General features: G+C 41.4%; 1 protein-coding gene across 1 annotated transcript in view; it reads right to left on the bottom strand.

Annotated features, from left to right (window-relative positions):
- The window catches only part of eif5b (eukaryotic translation initiation factor 5B), a 107,939-nt gene that overhangs the window by 67,158 nt on the left and 21,137 nt on the right, over positions 1–19,644 (bottom strand). Inside the window, exons 5-7 of the mRNA XM_078221931.1 lie at positions 13,259–13,464; positions 4,698–4,848; positions 3,388–3,489 (exon numbers count right to left, since the gene is read on the bottom strand). Of these exons, the coding sequence (XP_078078057.1) occupies positions 3,388–3,489; positions 4,698–4,848; positions 13,259–13,464 (459 nt within the window). The remainder of the gene's footprint in view (positions 1–3,387; positions 3,490–4,697; positions 4,849–13,258; positions 13,465–19,644) is intronic.

Here is a 19,644-nt window from a genome sequence, read left to right as displayed (position 1 = left end):
GTCCCCTCCTCCAGATCGTCTATGTATATGGTAAATAGTTGAGGCCCCAGCACCGATCACTGTGGCACGCCACTAGTCACTGATTGCCAACCGGAAAAGCACCCATTTATTCTGACTCTCTGCTTTCTGTTAGATAGCCAATTCTCAATCCAAGCTAACACTTTACCCCCAGCTCCGTGTACCTTTATCTTATGCAGCAACCTTTGGTGAGGCACCGTATCGAATGCCTTCTGGAAATCTAAATACACCACATCCACCGGTTCCCCTCGGTCAACCGCACTCGTTACATCCTCAAAACATTCCAGTAAATTAGTCAAACATGACTTTCCCTTCATGAATCCATGCTGCGTCTGCTTGATGGAACCATTTTTTTCCAGGTGTCCTGCTATTTCTTCCTTAATGATAGATTCCAGCATTTTCCCAACTACGGATGTTAAGCTAACCGGCCTGTAGTTACCTGCCTTTTGTCTACCTCCTTTTTTTAAAACAGTGGCGTTACATTAGCTGTTTTCCAAACAGCTGGCACCTCCCCAGAGTCCAGTGAATTTTGATAAATTACAACTAATGCATTTGCTATTTCTTCTGCCGTTTCTTTTAGTACCCTAGGATGCATTCCATCTGGACCAGGGGACTTGTCTACCTTTAGTCCCATTAGCCTACCCAGCACTACCTCTTTAGTAATAGTGATCGTTTTAAGGTCCTCACCCCCTACAATCCCATGACTGTCAATTATTGGTAAGCTATTTGTGTCCTCCACTGTGAAGACCGACACAAAAAACTTGTTTAAGGCCTCGGCCATTTCCTCGTTTCCTATTATTAAATCCCCCTTCTCATCTTCTAAGGGACCAACATTTACTTCAGCCACTCTTTTCCGTTTTATATATTTGTAAAAACTTTTACTATCAGTTTTTATATTTTGTGCTAGTTTACTTTCATCATCTATCTTTCCTTTCTTTATTGCTTTCTTAGTAGTTCTTTGTTGTTTTTTAAAGCCTTCTCAATCTTCTAGTTCCCCACTAATTTTGGCCACTCTGTATGCATTGGTTTTTAATTTGATACTCTCCTTTATTTCCTTAGTTATCCATGGCTGGTTATCCCTTTTCTGACATTCCTTCTTTTTCACTGGAATATATTTTTGCTGAGTACTGAGAAAAATCTCCTTAAAAATCCTCCACTGTTCCTCATTTACCTGGAGAATGATCCTGGGACTTAGTTCCAGCCAGAGCACTGCAGTAATGTTTCTGGCCTCAGTCTCGTTCTTTTATCGCCCAGCTCTGCTCTCAGTCTCGCTCTTTTATCTCCCAGTTCCTCTCTCTCTTGCCCTCTTTTATCTCCAGGCTCCACTCTCAAGTCTCACTCTTTTATCCTCCTGGCTCCCCTCTCAGTCCCACTCTTTCTCACACTCTTATCTACCTGACTCTGTGCTCAGTCTTGCTCTTTCTCACACACATTATCTCCCTGGTTCTGCTCTATTACTGTCACTATATCATAACCCCAAACACCTCTTGCACTCAAAGGCAGTAGATTTCCTGCTTCCAAACAGTCTGGCTGTTGAAGCCTCTATTTGAACAACTAAGTCAACATCTACCAAACCAGATCATATTGATTCTGGTTCTATTTTCCAACCCCAGCCTTCTCTCCTTTAAATTGGCTATTTCTTCACAACTTAAATCATTACCCAAAAACAAGTAACATTGATATTGAAACTCCTACTTTCTTTACATTCATTCAACTCAAATGCACCATCTGCACTTTGACCAAATACTGCCCATATCACTCTGAACCCAGACAATCCTGCCCTTTACAACACAATTATTTCACCAGACATGTACTAGTGTCAGTGAATGCTCAAACCTAGTGGTTGCAGAATTCCCAGGAGAAAGATGAGAACATTCAACTTTACAAGTTTAGCCCAGACCACACCCCATACACCTATTTTCAGACACAGAGGCTGATGGGGATGCACAACAACTTGATAAGCATCTGGCGGAAGGAAAAGGTAGTTGACCAGAGTATTGCAGAGTTCTCAGGAGATGACAAGATTGGCTTTAGCAACCCCCTTAAAGTTCGCAGTTCCACTATCCTCAGTAAAAGTTGATCTGCTCACTTACCTCATTGCTATTTGAGTACTTAGTGCACAAATTACCTGAGGTGCTTCCCTGAACCTCTACAGTGACTAAAATTCAGAAGTACTCTGATGAATTTGAAGGTATTTGAAAGTCATATGGTCACAAAAAGAACTATGTAAATGAAAGCTCTTTTTCTTAATGCCTTTTTGCTGCCTTGAGAAAATCTTCCTTTATCATCCACTTACTTTTACTGTTTATCAACTTTTCTAAAAAAACTGTTTTCTGTCAACTTAAATCATTAACTCCTGTGATGAGTCAATCTCTGATTCATGACTTATCGGCCGTGCTCTCCACCACATCCATTCATCTTATCCAATAGAAGTATAGGGTTCAGAAATAGAAAATGCTGGAAAATCTCAGCAGGCCTGACAGCATTTGTGGAGAGAGAATAGAGCCAATGTTTTGAGTCTGGATGACCCTTTGTCAGAGCTCAGGTACAGGGTTGTTTTTGTTTGTTCTGACGAAGGATTGAGAGGAGAAATGTCTTCACCTAGAGAATGGTGAGCCTGTGGAATTCTCTACCACAGAAAGCACTTGAGGGCAAAATATTGTATGTTTTCAAGCAGTTATACATAATTCTTGGGGCTAAATGGATCAAAGGATATGGAGGGAAAGCAGGAACCAGTTGCTGAGTTGGATGACTAATGAATGGCGGGGCACACTCCAAGTCTGAATAGCCTAACCCTGCTCTTATTTTTTTGTAATGTGAGGCATTAATTGAATATAATTATTTTTTTTGTTTTACAGAGTTGTTTTAGATCTGATAAGGCGAAAAAGATTATAATTTGATACTGAAAAGAAAATAAACTAACCGATAAAAGAGAAGGCCAACAAATCTATCAAGTCTCATCCAGATATGGTGTAGTATACAAATACCATCAACCCAAATACCACACCACCAGTCGCACAATCTTCCAATAGATACAAAAATATGTTAACTCATCTTTGGGAATATCTCAGGATATAACTCCTCACCAACTCCTGAATACATTCAAGCAAACTCCAGGAGACTGCCACATTGACACAGAATTATTACAGTTATCCCTCACCCATCTTACATCTTCAGATATTTTCTACTAAAGTTCAACTGCTATATGTTGTGTGTACTTTGAGTCCACATACATTTAACTTAATTTTCATTTACTAAAGGTTTGCAGTTGCTACAAAAAGTTAATATGCACATTGATAAACGCCTTAAATGCATATGATTCATATCATATTCTAGACTAGTGAAGTAGCCTAAACACAAAGCACTCACCTTTATTTTCCTCTCCTTTGTTCTCCTGTTGTTTTTTCTTCTTTCTGGTATCATAGACTGGTCGTTTCTTTGGCATGGAATCTTTGGATGGCACATCAACACCTGTGAAACCAAAGTGCAATTCAGGACAAGATTTTTTCCTAAAATATATTTTCCTCCACTATGCCATTTACATGCTACCCAATATTTTCTATAATCTACAGCATTCTACGCCCTCTGTTTCTCTGTCAGTCAGGTGAATAACATTGACGAATCAAGAGAACTAACTTACCAAATTGCTTTAGCGTAATTAGTTGATTAGAAGTGAGGATTTGCAGATATAAAGCCATAAAATTTGAGTTGTAAAATTTCGGTGATTCTTTCCAGACTGAAAAGTGTCCAAGTTTCTCAAGTTTTTATTGATAACTGAGACATCAGAAAATAGCGATAAACCTCAATACAATGCACATCCATATTGATATATCACAAATTCCATTAATTTACTGCTGAGCAAGTTACAGCAGTGGTCTTTAATGGTCTGCCATTCATGTGCAGTTTAATTGTCAACATGTGTTGAGTTATTAAGACTCAAAATACATCACCATCCACAACTATAGTAATAAGCAAGCTGCGCACTTTAAGTTAAAGGAAATTTGGCATGTCAGCTACGACTCTAACCAACTTTTACAGATGCACCATAGAAAGCATTCTTTCTGGTTGTATCACAGCTTGGAACAGCTCCTGCTCTGCCCAAGACCGCAAGAAACAACAAAAGGTTGCGAATGTAGCCCAATCCATCAAGCAAACCAGCCTCCCATCCATTGACTCTGTCTACACTTCCCGCTGCCTCGGCAAAGCAGCCAACATAAATAAGGACCCCAAGCACCCCGGACATTCTCTCTTCCACCTTCCTCCTTCAGGAAAAAACTACAAAAGTCTGAGGTCACATATCAACCGACTCAAGAATAGCTTCCTCCCTGCTGCTGTCAGACTTTTGAATGGACTTAACTTGCATTAAGTTGATCTTTCTTTACACCCTAGCTATGACTGTAACACTACATTCTGCACTCTCTCATTTCCTTCTCTATGAACGGTATGCTTTTTCTGTATAGCGCAAGAAACAATACTTTTCACTATGTTAATACATGGTGACAGTAATAAATCAAAGTGGCACTGGCACTGAAAAGTGTACTGTTCTACCTGCTGTTCCAAAGACTCCTGTGGGCTTATTTGCATTAATTATGAAGTACCCCCGATGCTGCAGTAGATATCCTGGTGACATTAATACTATGAAATAATAGGAAAAGTAAATATTCCAACTTCATCTCTACCTTGAGCACGAAGAAGTTCAAGTGTAGCCTCAGCTCTTGCTTTCGCATCTCTCTGGGCTTTTGTCAACAGTTTGCCCTCCTTCTTCAAGCGTTCTTTTCTTTCTTTTTCTTTTTGTTTCTTCTTTTCTCTGCGTTCCTGTTCTAGTTTCTCCTGAAAATTCAAGACATTTCAGAATATTAAACAAAATGTTTACTAGCAACCCAGTTACACTTGATTCAGTGCAACTAAACACTGTACTCGAGAAACAGCAAAGTTATAATCCGTTTATAAAAGTTACTTCAAAATATCTACTTATTATAGCTATCCATCATATTCTGATTCACAAATTGTAAAATGATCCAAAATTTAGCACCCAAGTTAATTCACAGAATACTACAGAGCAGAAGAGGCCTTACAGCCCATCAAGTTCACACCGACGCATAAAAGATCCTGAATTACCCACCTAATCCCGCTTGCCAGAACTTGGCCCATAGCCTTGAATGTTATGGCGTGCCAAGTACTCATTCGGGTATTTTTTAAAGGATGCAAGACATCCCGCCTTCCACTACTCTCCCAGGCAGTGCATTCCAGACCATCACCACTCTCTGGGTAAAAATGTTGTTCCTCAAATCCCCCCCCAAACCTCCCATCCCTCACTTTTAACTTACGTCCCCTCGTAACTGACCCTTCAACTAAGGGGAACAATTGCTCTCTATCCACGCCCCTCATAATCTTGAACACCTTAATCAGGTTGCCCCTCTGTCTTCTCTGCTCCAGAGAAAACAACCCAAGCCTATCCAACCTTTCTTTATAACTTAAATATTCCATCCCAGGCAACATCTTGGTGAATCTCCTCTGCGCCCCTTTCAGTGCGTTCACATCCTTCCTATAATGTGGCGCACACAGTACTCCAGCTGTGGCCTCACTAAAGTTCCATACAACTCTATCATGACCTCTCTGCTTTTGTAATCTATACCCCGATGGATAAAGGCAAGTATGCCATATGTCTTTTTCACCACCCTATTAACCTGCCTTTCCACCCTCAAAGACCTATGGACGACCACGTCAAGATCCCTTTGTTCTTCGGAACTTCCTAGTGTCAGATCTTTCATAGTATACTTCCTTGTCAAATTACTCCTTCCAAAGTGTGTCACCTCACAATTTTCAGGGTTAAATTCCATCTGCCACTTATCCGCCCATTTGACCATCTCGTCTATAACTTCCTATAACCCAAGACACTCAACCTCACTGTTAATCACCTGGCCAATCTCAGCAAACTTACTGATCGTATTCCCCACATAGTCATCTATGTCATTTATATAAATGACAAACAATCGGGGGCCCAGCATGGATCCCTCTGGTATGCCACTGGTCACTGGCTTCCAGTCACTGAAGCAGCCACCTGTCATCACCCTCTGTCTCCTACAGCTAAGCCAATTATGAATCTACCTTATCAGATCACCCTGTATCCCATGTGCATTTGCCTCCTTAATAAGTCTCCCATGTGGGGCTTTGTAAAGGCTTTGCTGAAATCCATGTAAACTACATCAACTGCACTACCCTCATCGACACACTTGGTTACATGTTCAAAAAATTCAAATCAAATTTGTTAGGCATGACCTCCCTCTGACAAAACCATGCTGACTATCCCTGATCAAACCTTGCCGCTTCAAATGGAGATAGATTCTCTCCTTTAGAATCTTCTCTCGTAGTTTCCCAACCATAGACATGAGACTCACTGGTCTGCAGTTACCTGGCTTGTCTCTACAACCTTTCTTAAATAGTGGGACCAAATTAGCTGTTCTCCAGTCCTCTGGCACCTCCCCGGTGGCCAGAAAGGAATCAAAAATTTGGTTCAGAGCCCCTGTAATTTTCTCCCTCGCCTCCCACAACAGCCTGAGACGCAAGTCATCCAAACCTGGAGATCTGTCCACTTTTAAGCCCGCCAAAACCTTGTAATTCCCAATGGCAATTTTCTCTAGGACCTCAGTCTCTCTCCCAGAGTTCCATAACTACCTCCTCATTTTCATGGGTGAAGGCAGATGTGAAATATTCATTTAACACCCTACTCATGTCCTCTGCCTCCATCCACAGATTTCCACTCAGTCCTTAATGGGCCCTCCTCTTCCCATTGATATACTTATAGAATAAAAAAGGATTTTCCCTACTTTTAGCAGCCAGAGTTTTCTCATATCTCCTCTTTGCTCTCCTAATTGATTTCGTAAGCTCCATCCTGCACTTTCTGTACTGCACTAATGCCTCCGCAGACTTACTCCTTTATACTTGTTAAAAGCCTATCTTTTCCTTCTCATTGTATCCTGAATGTCTCTGGTCAATGGTTCCCTGGGTTTGTTACAGCTTCCTATTACCCTAGAAGGAACATGTTGGGCCTGTACCCTCCCATTTCATCTTTGAACTGCTCTTCTGTAGATTTCCCCACAAGTAACTCATTCCAGTCTACCTTGGCCAGATCCTGCTTTATTTTGTTAAAATCTACTATTCCTCCAATCCAAAACCTTTTTCTGCAATTAATCTATTTATTTGTCCATAGCAAATTTGAATTAAGCCATGTTGTGGTTGCTATCACCAAAATAGTCCTCAACCAACACATCAACTACCTGTACAGTTTCATTCCCCAGAATTAGGTCCAGCACTGGGCCATCCCTTGTTGGATCCTCTGCATATTGACCCAAGAGGTTTTCCTGTATACATTTTAAAAACTCTACTCCCTCTAAGCCCTTAACATGATGGCTATCTCAATTAATGTTGGGAAATTTGAAATCATCTAATATAATTACCCTCTTATTATTTTTACACCCCTCCGAATTGCACATGTTTGCTCTTCGATTTCCCGCTGACTATCTGGGGTCTATAATAAACACCTAGAAACGTAGCTGTCCCTATTTTATTCCTAAGCTCTACCCACAAAGCTTCATTTGATGCCCTCTCCAAGATATCATCTCTCCTTACTGCAGTAACTGCCTCCTTAACTAATAATGCAATGCCTCCTCCTCTTTTACCCTGTCCTAGGTCTTCCCTGAAGATTCTATATCTCGGGATGTTGAGCTGCCAATCCTGCCCCTCACTCAACCAAGTCTCTGTGATGGCTTTTATATCATAATTACACGTGTCAATCCTTGCCCTTAACTTATCTGTTTTACCTTTAATACTGCTGGCATTAAAGTAGAGGCCCGCCAGCCTCGTCTTACTTCCTTGAAACTTACTACCGTTGTATTCTCTCCGATTGCTTTTCTATGTCATACTGTGTTATTCTGCTAACAGTCTGGGTACCCTCACCTTGCCAAATGAGTTTAAACTCTTCCCAATAGCATTGTTAAACCCGCCAGCGAGGATGCAAGTCCTGCACTGGTTCAGATGTAGACCATCCCGCTTGCACAGGTTCCAACATTCCCAAAAACGGAACCAGTGGTCCAGGAATCTAAAACCCTCCCTCCTGCACCAACTCTTAAGCCTCGCATTCATCTGTGCTATTCTCCTATTTCTGTACTCACTGGCTCATGGCACTGGGAGTAATACAGAGATTTCAACCCAAGAGGTCCTGCTCCTTAGTCTATTGCCCAACTCCCTGAATTCTTATGCAAGACTTCATCCCTCTTTCTACCTATGCCATTGGTACCAACATGTACCATGACCTCTGCCTTATCACCCTTCCCCTTCAGGATGCCCTGCAGCCATTCAGTGACAGCCCAGACCCTGGCACCAGGTGGCAACACACCATCCTAGAGTCTCGCAACCACAGAAGCATCTGTCTGTGCCCCCAAGTATGGAGTCCCCTATGACTATTGCTCTTCTGCACTTTGACCCTCCCTGCTGAACACAGAGCCAGCCGTGGTGCCACTGCACTGGCCGCTGCAGTTGTTGACCCCCAAAAGTATCCAAAAGCGGTATATCTGTTGGAGAGGGGGACAGCCATGGGGATCCCTGCACTGACTGCCTGCGTTTTCTAGCGGTCACCCATCTATCTGCCTATACCTCGGGTATGACCACATCCCTGTAACTGCTGTTTTCTGTCACCTGCATGCTCCTAAGCGCAACCAACTGCTGCTCCAACGGAACCACGTGGTCTGTGAGGAGCTGCCATTGGGTGCACTTCCTGCATATGTAGCCATCCAGAATGCTGGAAGCGTCTCGAAACTCCCACATCTCACAGTTAGAGCACTGTACCCTGCTGACTGACATTTCTAGTGTTAATTAATCAGATCAAAATAAATAATTAAATTTAGCACTAATTAAGCCCTTCTTTCCTTGCTCTCGTTCAACCAATTCCAGCCCTTACAGATTATGAACCACAATATCTATTTTCAAATCATAAAAAGTAATAAAAGCTGTAAAGTCTTACTGACCTGACCCACTACTTACCAATCAGCACTCTCCCTTGTAGCCTCTGCTGCCTGTTTCACATAACTCCCTGTTTCCACCCAACTCCAAAAACACTCTCACTCAGCCAAGCAGCACTGAGGCTTCTGCTTTTATAGGTTTCAACTTACAATGCCCTGGAACTGGTTTGAATGAGTTGGACCATTAACCAGCCAGAGCTACATTTGAGAGCAACTCAGCTGCCTACTGGTTTCAGGACTATGCTAACTAAAGTGCAACTTTTAACTATCCAATTAAAGAACTAATTTAGCTAACACTGAGAGCAAGTTTAATGACTACTTGCTCCCTTATAACTCACTTGAATTCCCTGTTTCCACCCAACTCCAAAAGAACACGCACTCAGCCAAGCAGCACTCACAGTATCTCATCTTGTAATGGAATCAGAAACAATGATTTCAAAAGGAAATTGTTGGGCACTTGAGGGCAAAGAATATGTGGAGATTGGTAGGGTGGGAGAGGAGTTGGCAGTGACCAGTTTGCTCTGACGATAAAGACTCAGAATGTTGAATAGTCGCCCTCTGGATGCCTTAAAGGACACTAAAGGATTGTGCAGTGCTGAATAGACGTTTGGCTCAAGATCTTCTACAAGTCACATTTTTAATTTCAGATGTCCCAACAGAGGCAATTCTAAAAGATGCAACCAGGACTAATCTAACAGCCCAGCTAGACTTTACAGCGCCCAGCTTAGTTTAATTATCAGATCTGTGACAGTAGGTCACTTTCTCATTTTGGGGAATATTTTAGAGGAAAATATTTTAACTGTCTAAAACATATTTTAATGTTTCAGTTGATACACATCTGATGACATTGAGATTTTAAAGTGAACATCTACATCTGTACACAACTTTGTACAGTTCTCTTCATTTTATATTGATATTCATATATTTTGCCTGTGTTGAGATACATCAGTTCAGTTGATTTCCCTGCATTTATTCCTTACATAATCACACTGAATTGGAATTCAAAGTGTTTTCTTTAGGGACTCAGCAAGGCATTTAGATAATTAAAAATCAGAACAATTTTTTCATAACTAAATCATTTCAGAAGATTGGGAAGGGAAGGACTAAATTCTTTGCATTTATGTTTGGTAAAAATTTCATCCTCATGATCATCTGGCGATGATCTTTGCGTCTGGCGATGATCTTTGCGTCTGGCGATGGAGACGGGAGAGGGGCCGGAGGATTGGAGGATTGCGGATGTGGTTCCTATTTTCAAGAAGGGGAATAGGGATAGCCCAGGAAATTACCGACCGGTGAGTCTAACCTCAGTGGTTGGTAAGCTGATGGAGAAGATCCTGAGGGACAAGATTTATGAGCATTTGGAGAGGTTTAGTATGCTCAAGAATACTCAGCATGGCTTTGTCAAAGGCAGATCGTGCCTTACGAGCCTGGTGGAGTTCTTCAAAAATGTGACTAAACACATTGACGAAGGGAAAGCGGTAGATGTGGTTTATATGGATTTCAGCAAGGCGTTCGATAAGGTCCCCCATGCAAGGCTTCTAGAAAAAGTGAGAGGGCATGGGATCCAAGGGGCTGCTGCCCTGTGGATCCAGAACTGGCTTGCCCAAAGGAGGCAGAGAGTGTGTATAGATGGGTCTTTTTCTAAATGGAGGTCGGTCACCAGTGGTGTGCCCCAGGGATCTGTTCTGGGACCCTTGCTGTTTGTCATTTTCATAAATGACCTGGATGAGGAAGTGGAGGGATGGGTTGGTAAGTTTGCCGACGACACGAAGGTTGGTGGGGTTGTGGATAGTCTGGAGGGACCTCAGAAGTTACAGAGGGACATAGATAGGATACAAGACTGGGCGGAAAAGTGGCAGATGGACTTCAACCCAGATAAATGCGTAGTGGTCCATTTTGGCAGGTCAAATGGGATGAAGGAGTACAATATAAAGGGAAAGACTCTTAGTACTGTGGAGGATCAGAAGGACCTTGGGGTCCGAGTCCATAGGACTCTAAAATCAGCCCCACAGGTGGAGGAGGTGGTTAAGAAGGCGTATGGTGTGCTGGCCTTTATCAATCGAGGGATTGAGTTTAGGAGTCCGGGGATAATGATGCAGCTATAGAAGACCCTCGTCAGACCCCACTTGGAGTACTGTGCTCAATTCTGGTCACCTCATTACAGGAAGGATGTGGAAAAGATTGAAAGGGTGCAGAGGAGATTTACAAGGATGTTGCCTGGATTGAGTGGCATGCCTTATGAGGATAGGCTGAAGGAGCTCGGTCTTTTCTCCTTGGAGAGACGTAGGATGAGAGGAGACCCAATAGAGGTATGTAAGATGTTGAGAGGCATAGATCGGGTGGACTCTCAGGGGCTTTTTCCCAGGGTGGAAATGGCTGCTACGAGAGGACACAGGTTTAAGGTGCTGGGGGGTAGGTACAGGGGAAATGTTAGGGGGAAGTTTTTCTCACAGAGGGTGGTGGGCGAGTGGAATCGGCTGCCGTCAGTGGTGGTGGAGGCAAACTCAATAGGGACTTTTAAGAGACTCCTGGATGAGTACATGGGACTTAATAGGATGGAGGGTTATAGGTAGGCCTAAAAGGTAGGGATATGTTCGGCACAACTTGTGGGGCCGAAGGACCTGTTTTGTGCTGTAGTTTTCTATGTTTACTATATGATGCATCGTTACTGTAATAACAAATTTACTGAAGCAATGTCCTGGGTAATAAGAACATAAGAACTAGGAGCAGGAGTAGACCATCTGGCCCTTCGTGCCTGCTCCACCATTCAATAAACTCATAGTTGATCTTTTTGTGGACTCAGCTCCACTTACCCGCCCGCTCACCATAACCCTTAATTCCTTTACTGTTCAAAAATGTATCTATCCTTGCCTTAAAATCATTCAATGAGGTAGCTCAACTGCTTCATTGGGCAGGAAATTCCACAGATTCACAACCCTTTGTGTGAAGAAGTTCCTCCTCAACTCAGTCCTAAATCTACTTCCCCTTATTTTGAGGCTATGCCCCCTAGTTCTAGTTTCACCCGCCAGTGGAAACAACTTCCCTGCTTCTATCTCATCTATTCCCTTCATAATCTGATACGTTTCTATAAGATAATTTCTTATAGTTTCTATAATACAGAAGCTTTGTCAATTACACCACAAGATTTCATATTTTTAAACAAAAGCTTTTACCATACAAAAATTAAACAAAGCAAGTACTACTAATGTAACACTATATTTCATAAACCCTTATTACTTAAACGTAAAAATCTTAATAGATCATTTCCTGTTCTATTTTTAATTTCACTCAAGAGCTCTCCATTCATTACAGGATCTTGAGGGTCCCTTCAGTCCTCCTGGGACCGAACCAAAGTGTATCACAGATCATAAGAATCCATTTCTGACTCTCCTCAAATTCCCAGTCTGGTACTAAAACTCCCAGAGTTCTCAAAGAATCATAAAACCACTGCAGTGCAGATTGGAGGCAATTTGGCCCATCGACCCTGCACCAACAACAGTCCCACCCAGGCCTTATCCCCGTAACCCCTGATCCTAAGGGGCAATTTAGCATGGCCAATCAACCTAACCTGCACATCTTTGGACTGTAGGAGGAAACCCACGCAGACACGGGAGAACGTGTAAACTCCACACAGACAGTCATCCAAGGCTGGAATTAAACCTGGGTCCCTGGCACTGTGATGCAGTAGTGCTAACCATTATGTCACCATGCCGCCCGTTCTGCTCTCTCTCTCTCTTTATGTGCAAGGATTTCACTGCCAATCTTTTCTACTAGCTTTACCAGGTAGGTCTGACAATTTTTAATTTCTCATGAATTGGGCCTTTTCATTCCAAGCATGGGCCCCGCTTGCAATTCCTGTTTAGTCATTCCAGATCAGGAATACCTTGATTCCTAATGGCTTCTGCGTTCCTTGTTCTAGCAACAAAGACATGGGAATACTATCATGACCAACCTACCTCAACCAAAATCACCACATGGATCAACAGGTTATTCAATATTATGCTGTGTGCAAAATTACATTTATCCAATTAACATTAAACAAATTGTAGCTAAAGCACTTTTGAGATGTTTGAGACATGGGATAAAGCAATACAGAAATGCGAGCATCTCTTTCTCATGTGTAACTTTTGTAAGCAGTGCTAATTTATAACTTAATCACCTCCAACCCTCTTCGCATACGACCTTCAGAATCTGAACAGTCACATAATTAATAACTAACATACCTGCTCCAAGCGTTTGGCTTCCAGTTCTTCCAATCTTTTTAAACGTTCTTCTTCCTCTCTTTTTTGCCTTTCTTCCTCTTCTTTCAATCTTGCAAGTGCCTCTTGCATGGCTTTTACTGTAGCCTTACTAGGACCTGCTTTCTTCTTCTCTTTTTCATTCTTTTTCTTTTTATCTTTTTTCTTTTTTTCTCCATCATTTTCTTCACCTATCAGTTATAAACAACGGTCACCAATCCTCATCAATAACCCCTTAATCCACCATAATCTTAACATATTTAAAAAAGTGATCAATTAGAAAAGTCATTGAGATTTAAAATATTTTTGTTCTAATTGTTACACATGAACCTAAATATTATGCAAACCTCTTTTGCCAATTTCATTTTTGCACTCCAAGAATCTCATTCTACCGTAGAAATATTTCATTAAAATAAATTTCTTCAAAATACACTTGTCACCAAGTAGTATTTTGGGTCAACTGGATATCTGACACAGGCAGAATCACATCATCATGTCTCCAAGCCAATTCACATTAGGTAGAGAATTTGCTTAATTAAAATACAGCACCCAAATCAGAAAGATACTCATTTGGCCAATTTCAAAGGCCTTAAGTTCAATTTTGCAGAGCCAAGGCTTTGTGGCTCCTCCACCGCTTCAGAAATACTTCAAGTTTAGCTAGCTAAAATCATACAACGTACTCAACAAAGAACACTACTAATATTCCCAATTCATGCCCAGACATGGTCACCCTACCTATTATGGCATTAGTTTGCAGAATTACCTGGAGCAAAACGAGAAAAATGCCAGGCTCCAGTATCAGCCTAAGTCTCCTACAGTGAACAGGAAGGTGATCAATCAGGTCCTGAAATACTGAAACCCGCATAGATCAAGTATTAGGTTACCAAATCTGGCATAGAGAATTAACTTGGTTCTGAAATATCACCATGTTATCTTGTAATCATTGAAACTTGCAGCACAGATGAAACAAAAGTGTTGAGTTTCTGCCACAGATACCAAAATTAATTCCCGTATCCTGTTCTCTACTTATAGCTCTTTCTTTCCCCGCTTCAAATTAGTATCTATTTTCCCCTTATAGTTATCAAAACCTCTAATAAGTTTCCATTTGGCCTTCTCTACTTTAATAAAAACAGCATCAGTATCTCAAATCTCTCCTCATAATTCTAGCTCTCCATCTTTTGCATCATCCTGCTGAACCCATGTTAAAGGTGCCCTATAGCTTTAATCTCTTTTCCAAAGGGACAAACAAACTACAACTATAGCCAACCATTGCTTTGGACAAATTTATCATAACTGCTATTTGTCAGGCTCAAAGCTGTAGTTTAAGAGTCCAGCACATACAGGGTTAATGGTATACTGAGTACAGTGATGTATGAAGACATATGACCTGGACCCAGGGATCAGTGTAGGTGTTGAGTAGAGAATTGTATAGACAACTTCTAGTCTGTACTCTCTACTGTCTGTGTAAATTATTCATAAAGACTTGCACTTAACCTACAGAAGACTATTGAGACTTCTTTAAGACATATCAATCTGTAACCTACAGCCTCCCAACAGTGAATCTAGGGTAATTTTTAGGAAATGTAAAAGAACTTAGCTGCTGAAGAATAAAAAGTAATGGGTATTTGTCTGGGGAGTTAAATCATTGTGGTGAGGGTGAATGAGGAAGAGGGCATTGACTTGGGGCTGCATCACTCAGTGCTAGGGCCAATGTTTCTGTTTTATGTAAAAATAAAGTATTAACTCAATGATAAATATTCAGAGTGGACAGTAAAATCAAACAAGGATGCTGAAATTACATGATAATTTGAATGAAAATGTGACTGGAAAGAACATGAAGTTTCATCTGTCAATGTCAAGTATAAAATGCTACAGATAAGAAGGGAAATGGGTGACATATATAATCATTGTTTCCTTTTTCTTCATCTTCTTCTCTTCCCATACTAGTAGTGTATGAGGCAGACAAAGCATGTGCTTTGTGCACGTGCGATGGGCGGCACGGTAGCACAGTGGTTAGCACTGCTGCTTCACAGCTCCAGGGTCCCGGGTTCGATTCCCGGCTCGGGTCACTGTCTGTGTGGAGTTTGCACATTCTCCTCGTGTCTGCGTGGGTTTCCTCCGGGTGCTCCGGTTTCCTCCCACAGTCCAAAGATGTGCGGGTTAGGTTGATTGGCCAGGTTAAAAAAAATTGTCCCTTAGAGTCTTGGGATGCGTAGGTTAAAGGGATTAGCGGGTAAAATATGTGGGGGTGGGGCCTGGGTGGGATTGTGGTCGGTGCAGACTCGATGGGCCGAATGGCCTCCTTCTGCACTGTAGGGTTTCTATGTTTTGTCTAGTGCCATAGCTACTTTTTCTTGAAATAGGTAGCCAGTCTGTTATCAGAGGCTATAGTTTGAAGGGCACCACTCAGCATCAAGCATGGCTGTCCAGGAGATACTATTGCTCTTACTGCTAGTCATAGGTGCATTGGAAGGATTTTCAACCTGTCTGACCACGTTTGAACAAACCTGCCATGCTCAAGCCCTGGAGTATGACTCAAACCTCGAGGTTCTAGCTCAGAGGCAAGGACGTCATCACTGCATCAAAAGGCATAATCATTAAAGTTACTAAAATAGCAAATACTGGGGTTGAAAGCAATCTACATAAACGTTTCTTAGTGCCAACCTAGACTATGTTCTCGAGTCTCTGGACTCGAACTTGAACCCATGATTTTCTGAATGAAAATTCAATGCAGTGTGCTGTTCATTGTTGCTTGGTGTAGGACAGATGGATTTGCCATGGTAAATGTGTGGGGTCACAGGGTGAGGAGCCTCTGATACTCAGTGAGGGTGGAGACTCGATGGGCCAAATGGTCTCCTTCTGCATTGTAAGGATTCTATGGCTGTAGAAAAAAAACCTGCTTGGTGCAGCAACAATCAATAATTTTACTAAATATAAATTGACTCCATAACAGGAAAAAAAACCCACCTAATCTTCTATTTAGCAGTGTAAGAAATTGTATCTTTAAGAATATTATAGAATTAGTAGGCATAGTACTGTGAACTCCTAAGAGGCTGTATGTTTTTTCACTTCAGAAAAAACATTCTCAGCAGCGAGGCACGGAGGCAGAACAAAAGGTGTACACAGTCCTTAATTGATGGCAGGAAGTCTCCTGGAGCCTCACAAGATTCCAGTAAGGACAAACAAATGGCCCTTAAAATGACCTTGAGCTAAAGTGATGCACAAGGGGAGAGGTGACACACCGGGTATCAGCCTTCTATTCATTGATTAGAAGGGTTAAAATAAATGATTGTCATAGGGTAAAAGCCCCCAGAAATAAAGTGTATTAATGGGTGCTTGGAGGTGGGGCAGTCTGCATCAGGTTCTTTAGATGGAGGAAGACTGGAGAGGGGTAGGCAGTTTCCTTATACTTCAGCTAGAAGCTAGAGTGCAGAATGCTTCCACCACAAGTTATAGAGATCGACAGCTGTGCTATCTGTTCATTTGTCTTCTGGAATCAGTGAGCTGCTCACAACTGTCACAGGTCGTGTGCTTTTCCTATCTATTTAGCTTATGCATCTTGTCTAAACTATTACTCTCAATAAACTACCTTAAGTTCTCGACTCAATCTATGACTCCTGAACCTTAAAACGTACATCAGATTGGTTTCTCTCATGGGAAATATTCACTCTACAGGCAGCATACACATAATGCTTCAGTCATGCCTTCAATTGACATTTGTGAATTTGCAACTTTAAAATGAAAACGTGCAACAGATTTATTGCATTTTAACAAGTTAAACTTGAATAATGCAGTTAAAGAATGCAACTACCCAAGGAAAATCTGTGTATTCTTATCTCTTCAATCCCTCCTTGCTGGTTTATTATTATAGAGTAGAAAGAATACCCATCAGTAGAGTAGCTCATGACAGTAGAATATGACAATAGGAACCTTGAGGTCAGGAAAGAGTGACAAGGCTGCGAAGAGGGCATGGAGAGGCTTGTGAATCTGACTGTCGACTATAGAAGCATAGGGAGTGCAACCCCAACTAAACTCTGTCCGAATATGAACAATTTTGGGATCCAAAGTAAAATATATAATAGGCCGTAACTTCTATGTTTCCCGCATCTGATGGGTGGTGATGGGGTTATTCCAAAGGTGCGGTTAATCATACTTGGAGTGATATACCTTATACTCACCCGTGTCAAATACAAATGTAAAAACTTAGGGTCTAGGCTAACTTCATAAAACACCTTGGAGTTTCTGGCCTGGGCTTTAATATAAGGATGACAGTTCTGGTCCCTTTGTCCGGCTTGAAAAGTATGTTTATGCAGCTTGCAAAGTATCTATGTCTGGGTTGGCCATGAGGCCTCACAATGTCACCAAACATTCACACTGCATGCAAAAATCAGACAATTCATTGGATATCCCACAGAATACATGTGCAAGATCAGCTAGTCATGCTTTTAAGTGCTCAGCATTTTTATTGGACATTGGTTTGTGGTGGGATAGCTGAAAATAAAGTTCAAACTCCACACATACTTCTCCCCATTTGAACCAAGCACCAAAATTGAAGCCATGCGTGAGGACAAAAGCTTTGTTTTTGGATAGTACATCAGACAGATTCACTACATGTTTGGTGGCTTCATTAGCTGCACTGCTGAAATGCTTCCACTGGAGTGAATTTAGTGTTTAAGAGCAAATGAAAATACATGAAAAATAATAAAGCAAGGTGGCTATTTGGGTCAGTAAGTTTCATAGAAATCATAGAAACCCGACAGTACAGAAAGAGGCCATTCGGCCCATCGAGTCTGCACCGACCACAATCCCATCCAAGCCCTACCCCCATATCCCTACATATTTTACCCGCTAATCCCTCTAATCTACGCATCCCAGGACACTAAGGGACAATTTTTTTAGCATAGCCAATCAACCTAACCCGCACATCTTTGGACTGTGGGAGGAAACCGGAGCACCCAAGGAAACCCACGCAGACACAAGGAGAATGTGCAAACTCCACACAGACAGTGACCCAAGCCGGGAATCGAACCCAGGTCCCTGGAGCTGTGAAGCAGCAGTGCTAACCACTGTGCTACTGTGCCGCCCCAAGTTTGTACTGGCTCTGGCTCTTTCACCATATCTATTTTCACTCCTTCAAGGATTTATTACACCCGACTGGGATCAGTGTTCTAGCAACTCAAATAACTGGGGCTTTAAACTAATAAATAGAAGAAAGCGTTCAACTGAGAATAAATCAATGTGCCTTAAGGGAAATGTGAAGGCTGTAGAGTGGTGCAGCAATATGGGTAAACTCAAGCAGATGTCAGGAAGGACCAGACAGTTTAACAAAGGTAACAAAGGCTACATTCGAGTGAAAATGACAAAATTTTAATATTAAAAGTTTCTATATTGGAATGCATGAAGAAGCTGTATCAAGGTAGATTAATTAATGGCACTATGGTAATGACCCTGTAACCATTACCAAGACATGGTTGTAGGATGAACAAGATTAAGAACCAAATACTCCAAGGGCATTTGATTTTTTAGGAAAAATAGGTAAAGTAAATACAAAAATGTATGGTTGTTTTGATCAGAAAGGATGAGATAAAGGAGATGATGAAAAAGGATCTTAGCCTAGAAAATCAGCAGGGAGAATCAGTAAGGCTGATTTAACTAAGGGCAGAAAACAATTGTGGGAGTGCCAAACAGGATCCCAAACAGTAATCAGCATGTTGGACAGAGTATAAATCAGGAAATTAGGGCAATACGCAACAAGGGTAATTCAATATTCCCAGAGGACTTTAATCATCATGCAGACTTAGCAAACCAAACTGGCAAAAGTAGCTTAAAGGAAAAGTTAATGGGATGCATGCAAGTCTGCTTTCTAGATCAATATGCCCAAGAACCACCTATGGAACAGGTTATTTAAGATCTACTATTGTAGATATTGTAAAGCATCCTCTGGGGAAGAGATATCATAATATGATAAAGTTCAGATTAAGTTTGGGAATGATGTGGTTAAGTCCAAAACTAGTGCCTGAAATTTAAATAAAGACAATTCCAAAGCTGAGAGAGGTATAAGGAAGCAGACTGGCTGCGGTAACTTGGAAAATTAGATACATGAGGGTGGGTAAGCAATGACAAGTATCTAAAGAAATCGTTCATAATTCAAATTAATATACATTCCCTTGAAGTATAAAAATATTGAGCTATGGTTAACTAGAGAAGGATAATATCAGATTAAAAGAAGGTGCTTACAATGTTGCCTACAGGAGTAGTAAGATTGAAAACATGGGGGATTTTAAAAATCAGCAAAGGATGGTTAAGAAACTGATAGAGGTAAAATAAAATGAGAAATACAATATAAACAGATTGCAAGAGCTTTTGCAACT

Source organism: Mustelus asterias, chromosome 10 (genome assembly GCF_964213995.1).
Source record: "Mustelus asterias chromosome 10, sMusAst1.hap1.1, whole genome shotgun sequence".
Taxonomy (NCBI): domain Eukaryota; kingdom Metazoa; phylum Chordata; class Chondrichthyes; order Carcharhiniformes; family Triakidae; genus Mustelus; species Mustelus asterias.
This window is presented reverse-complemented; position numbering and strand designations above follow the sequence as displayed.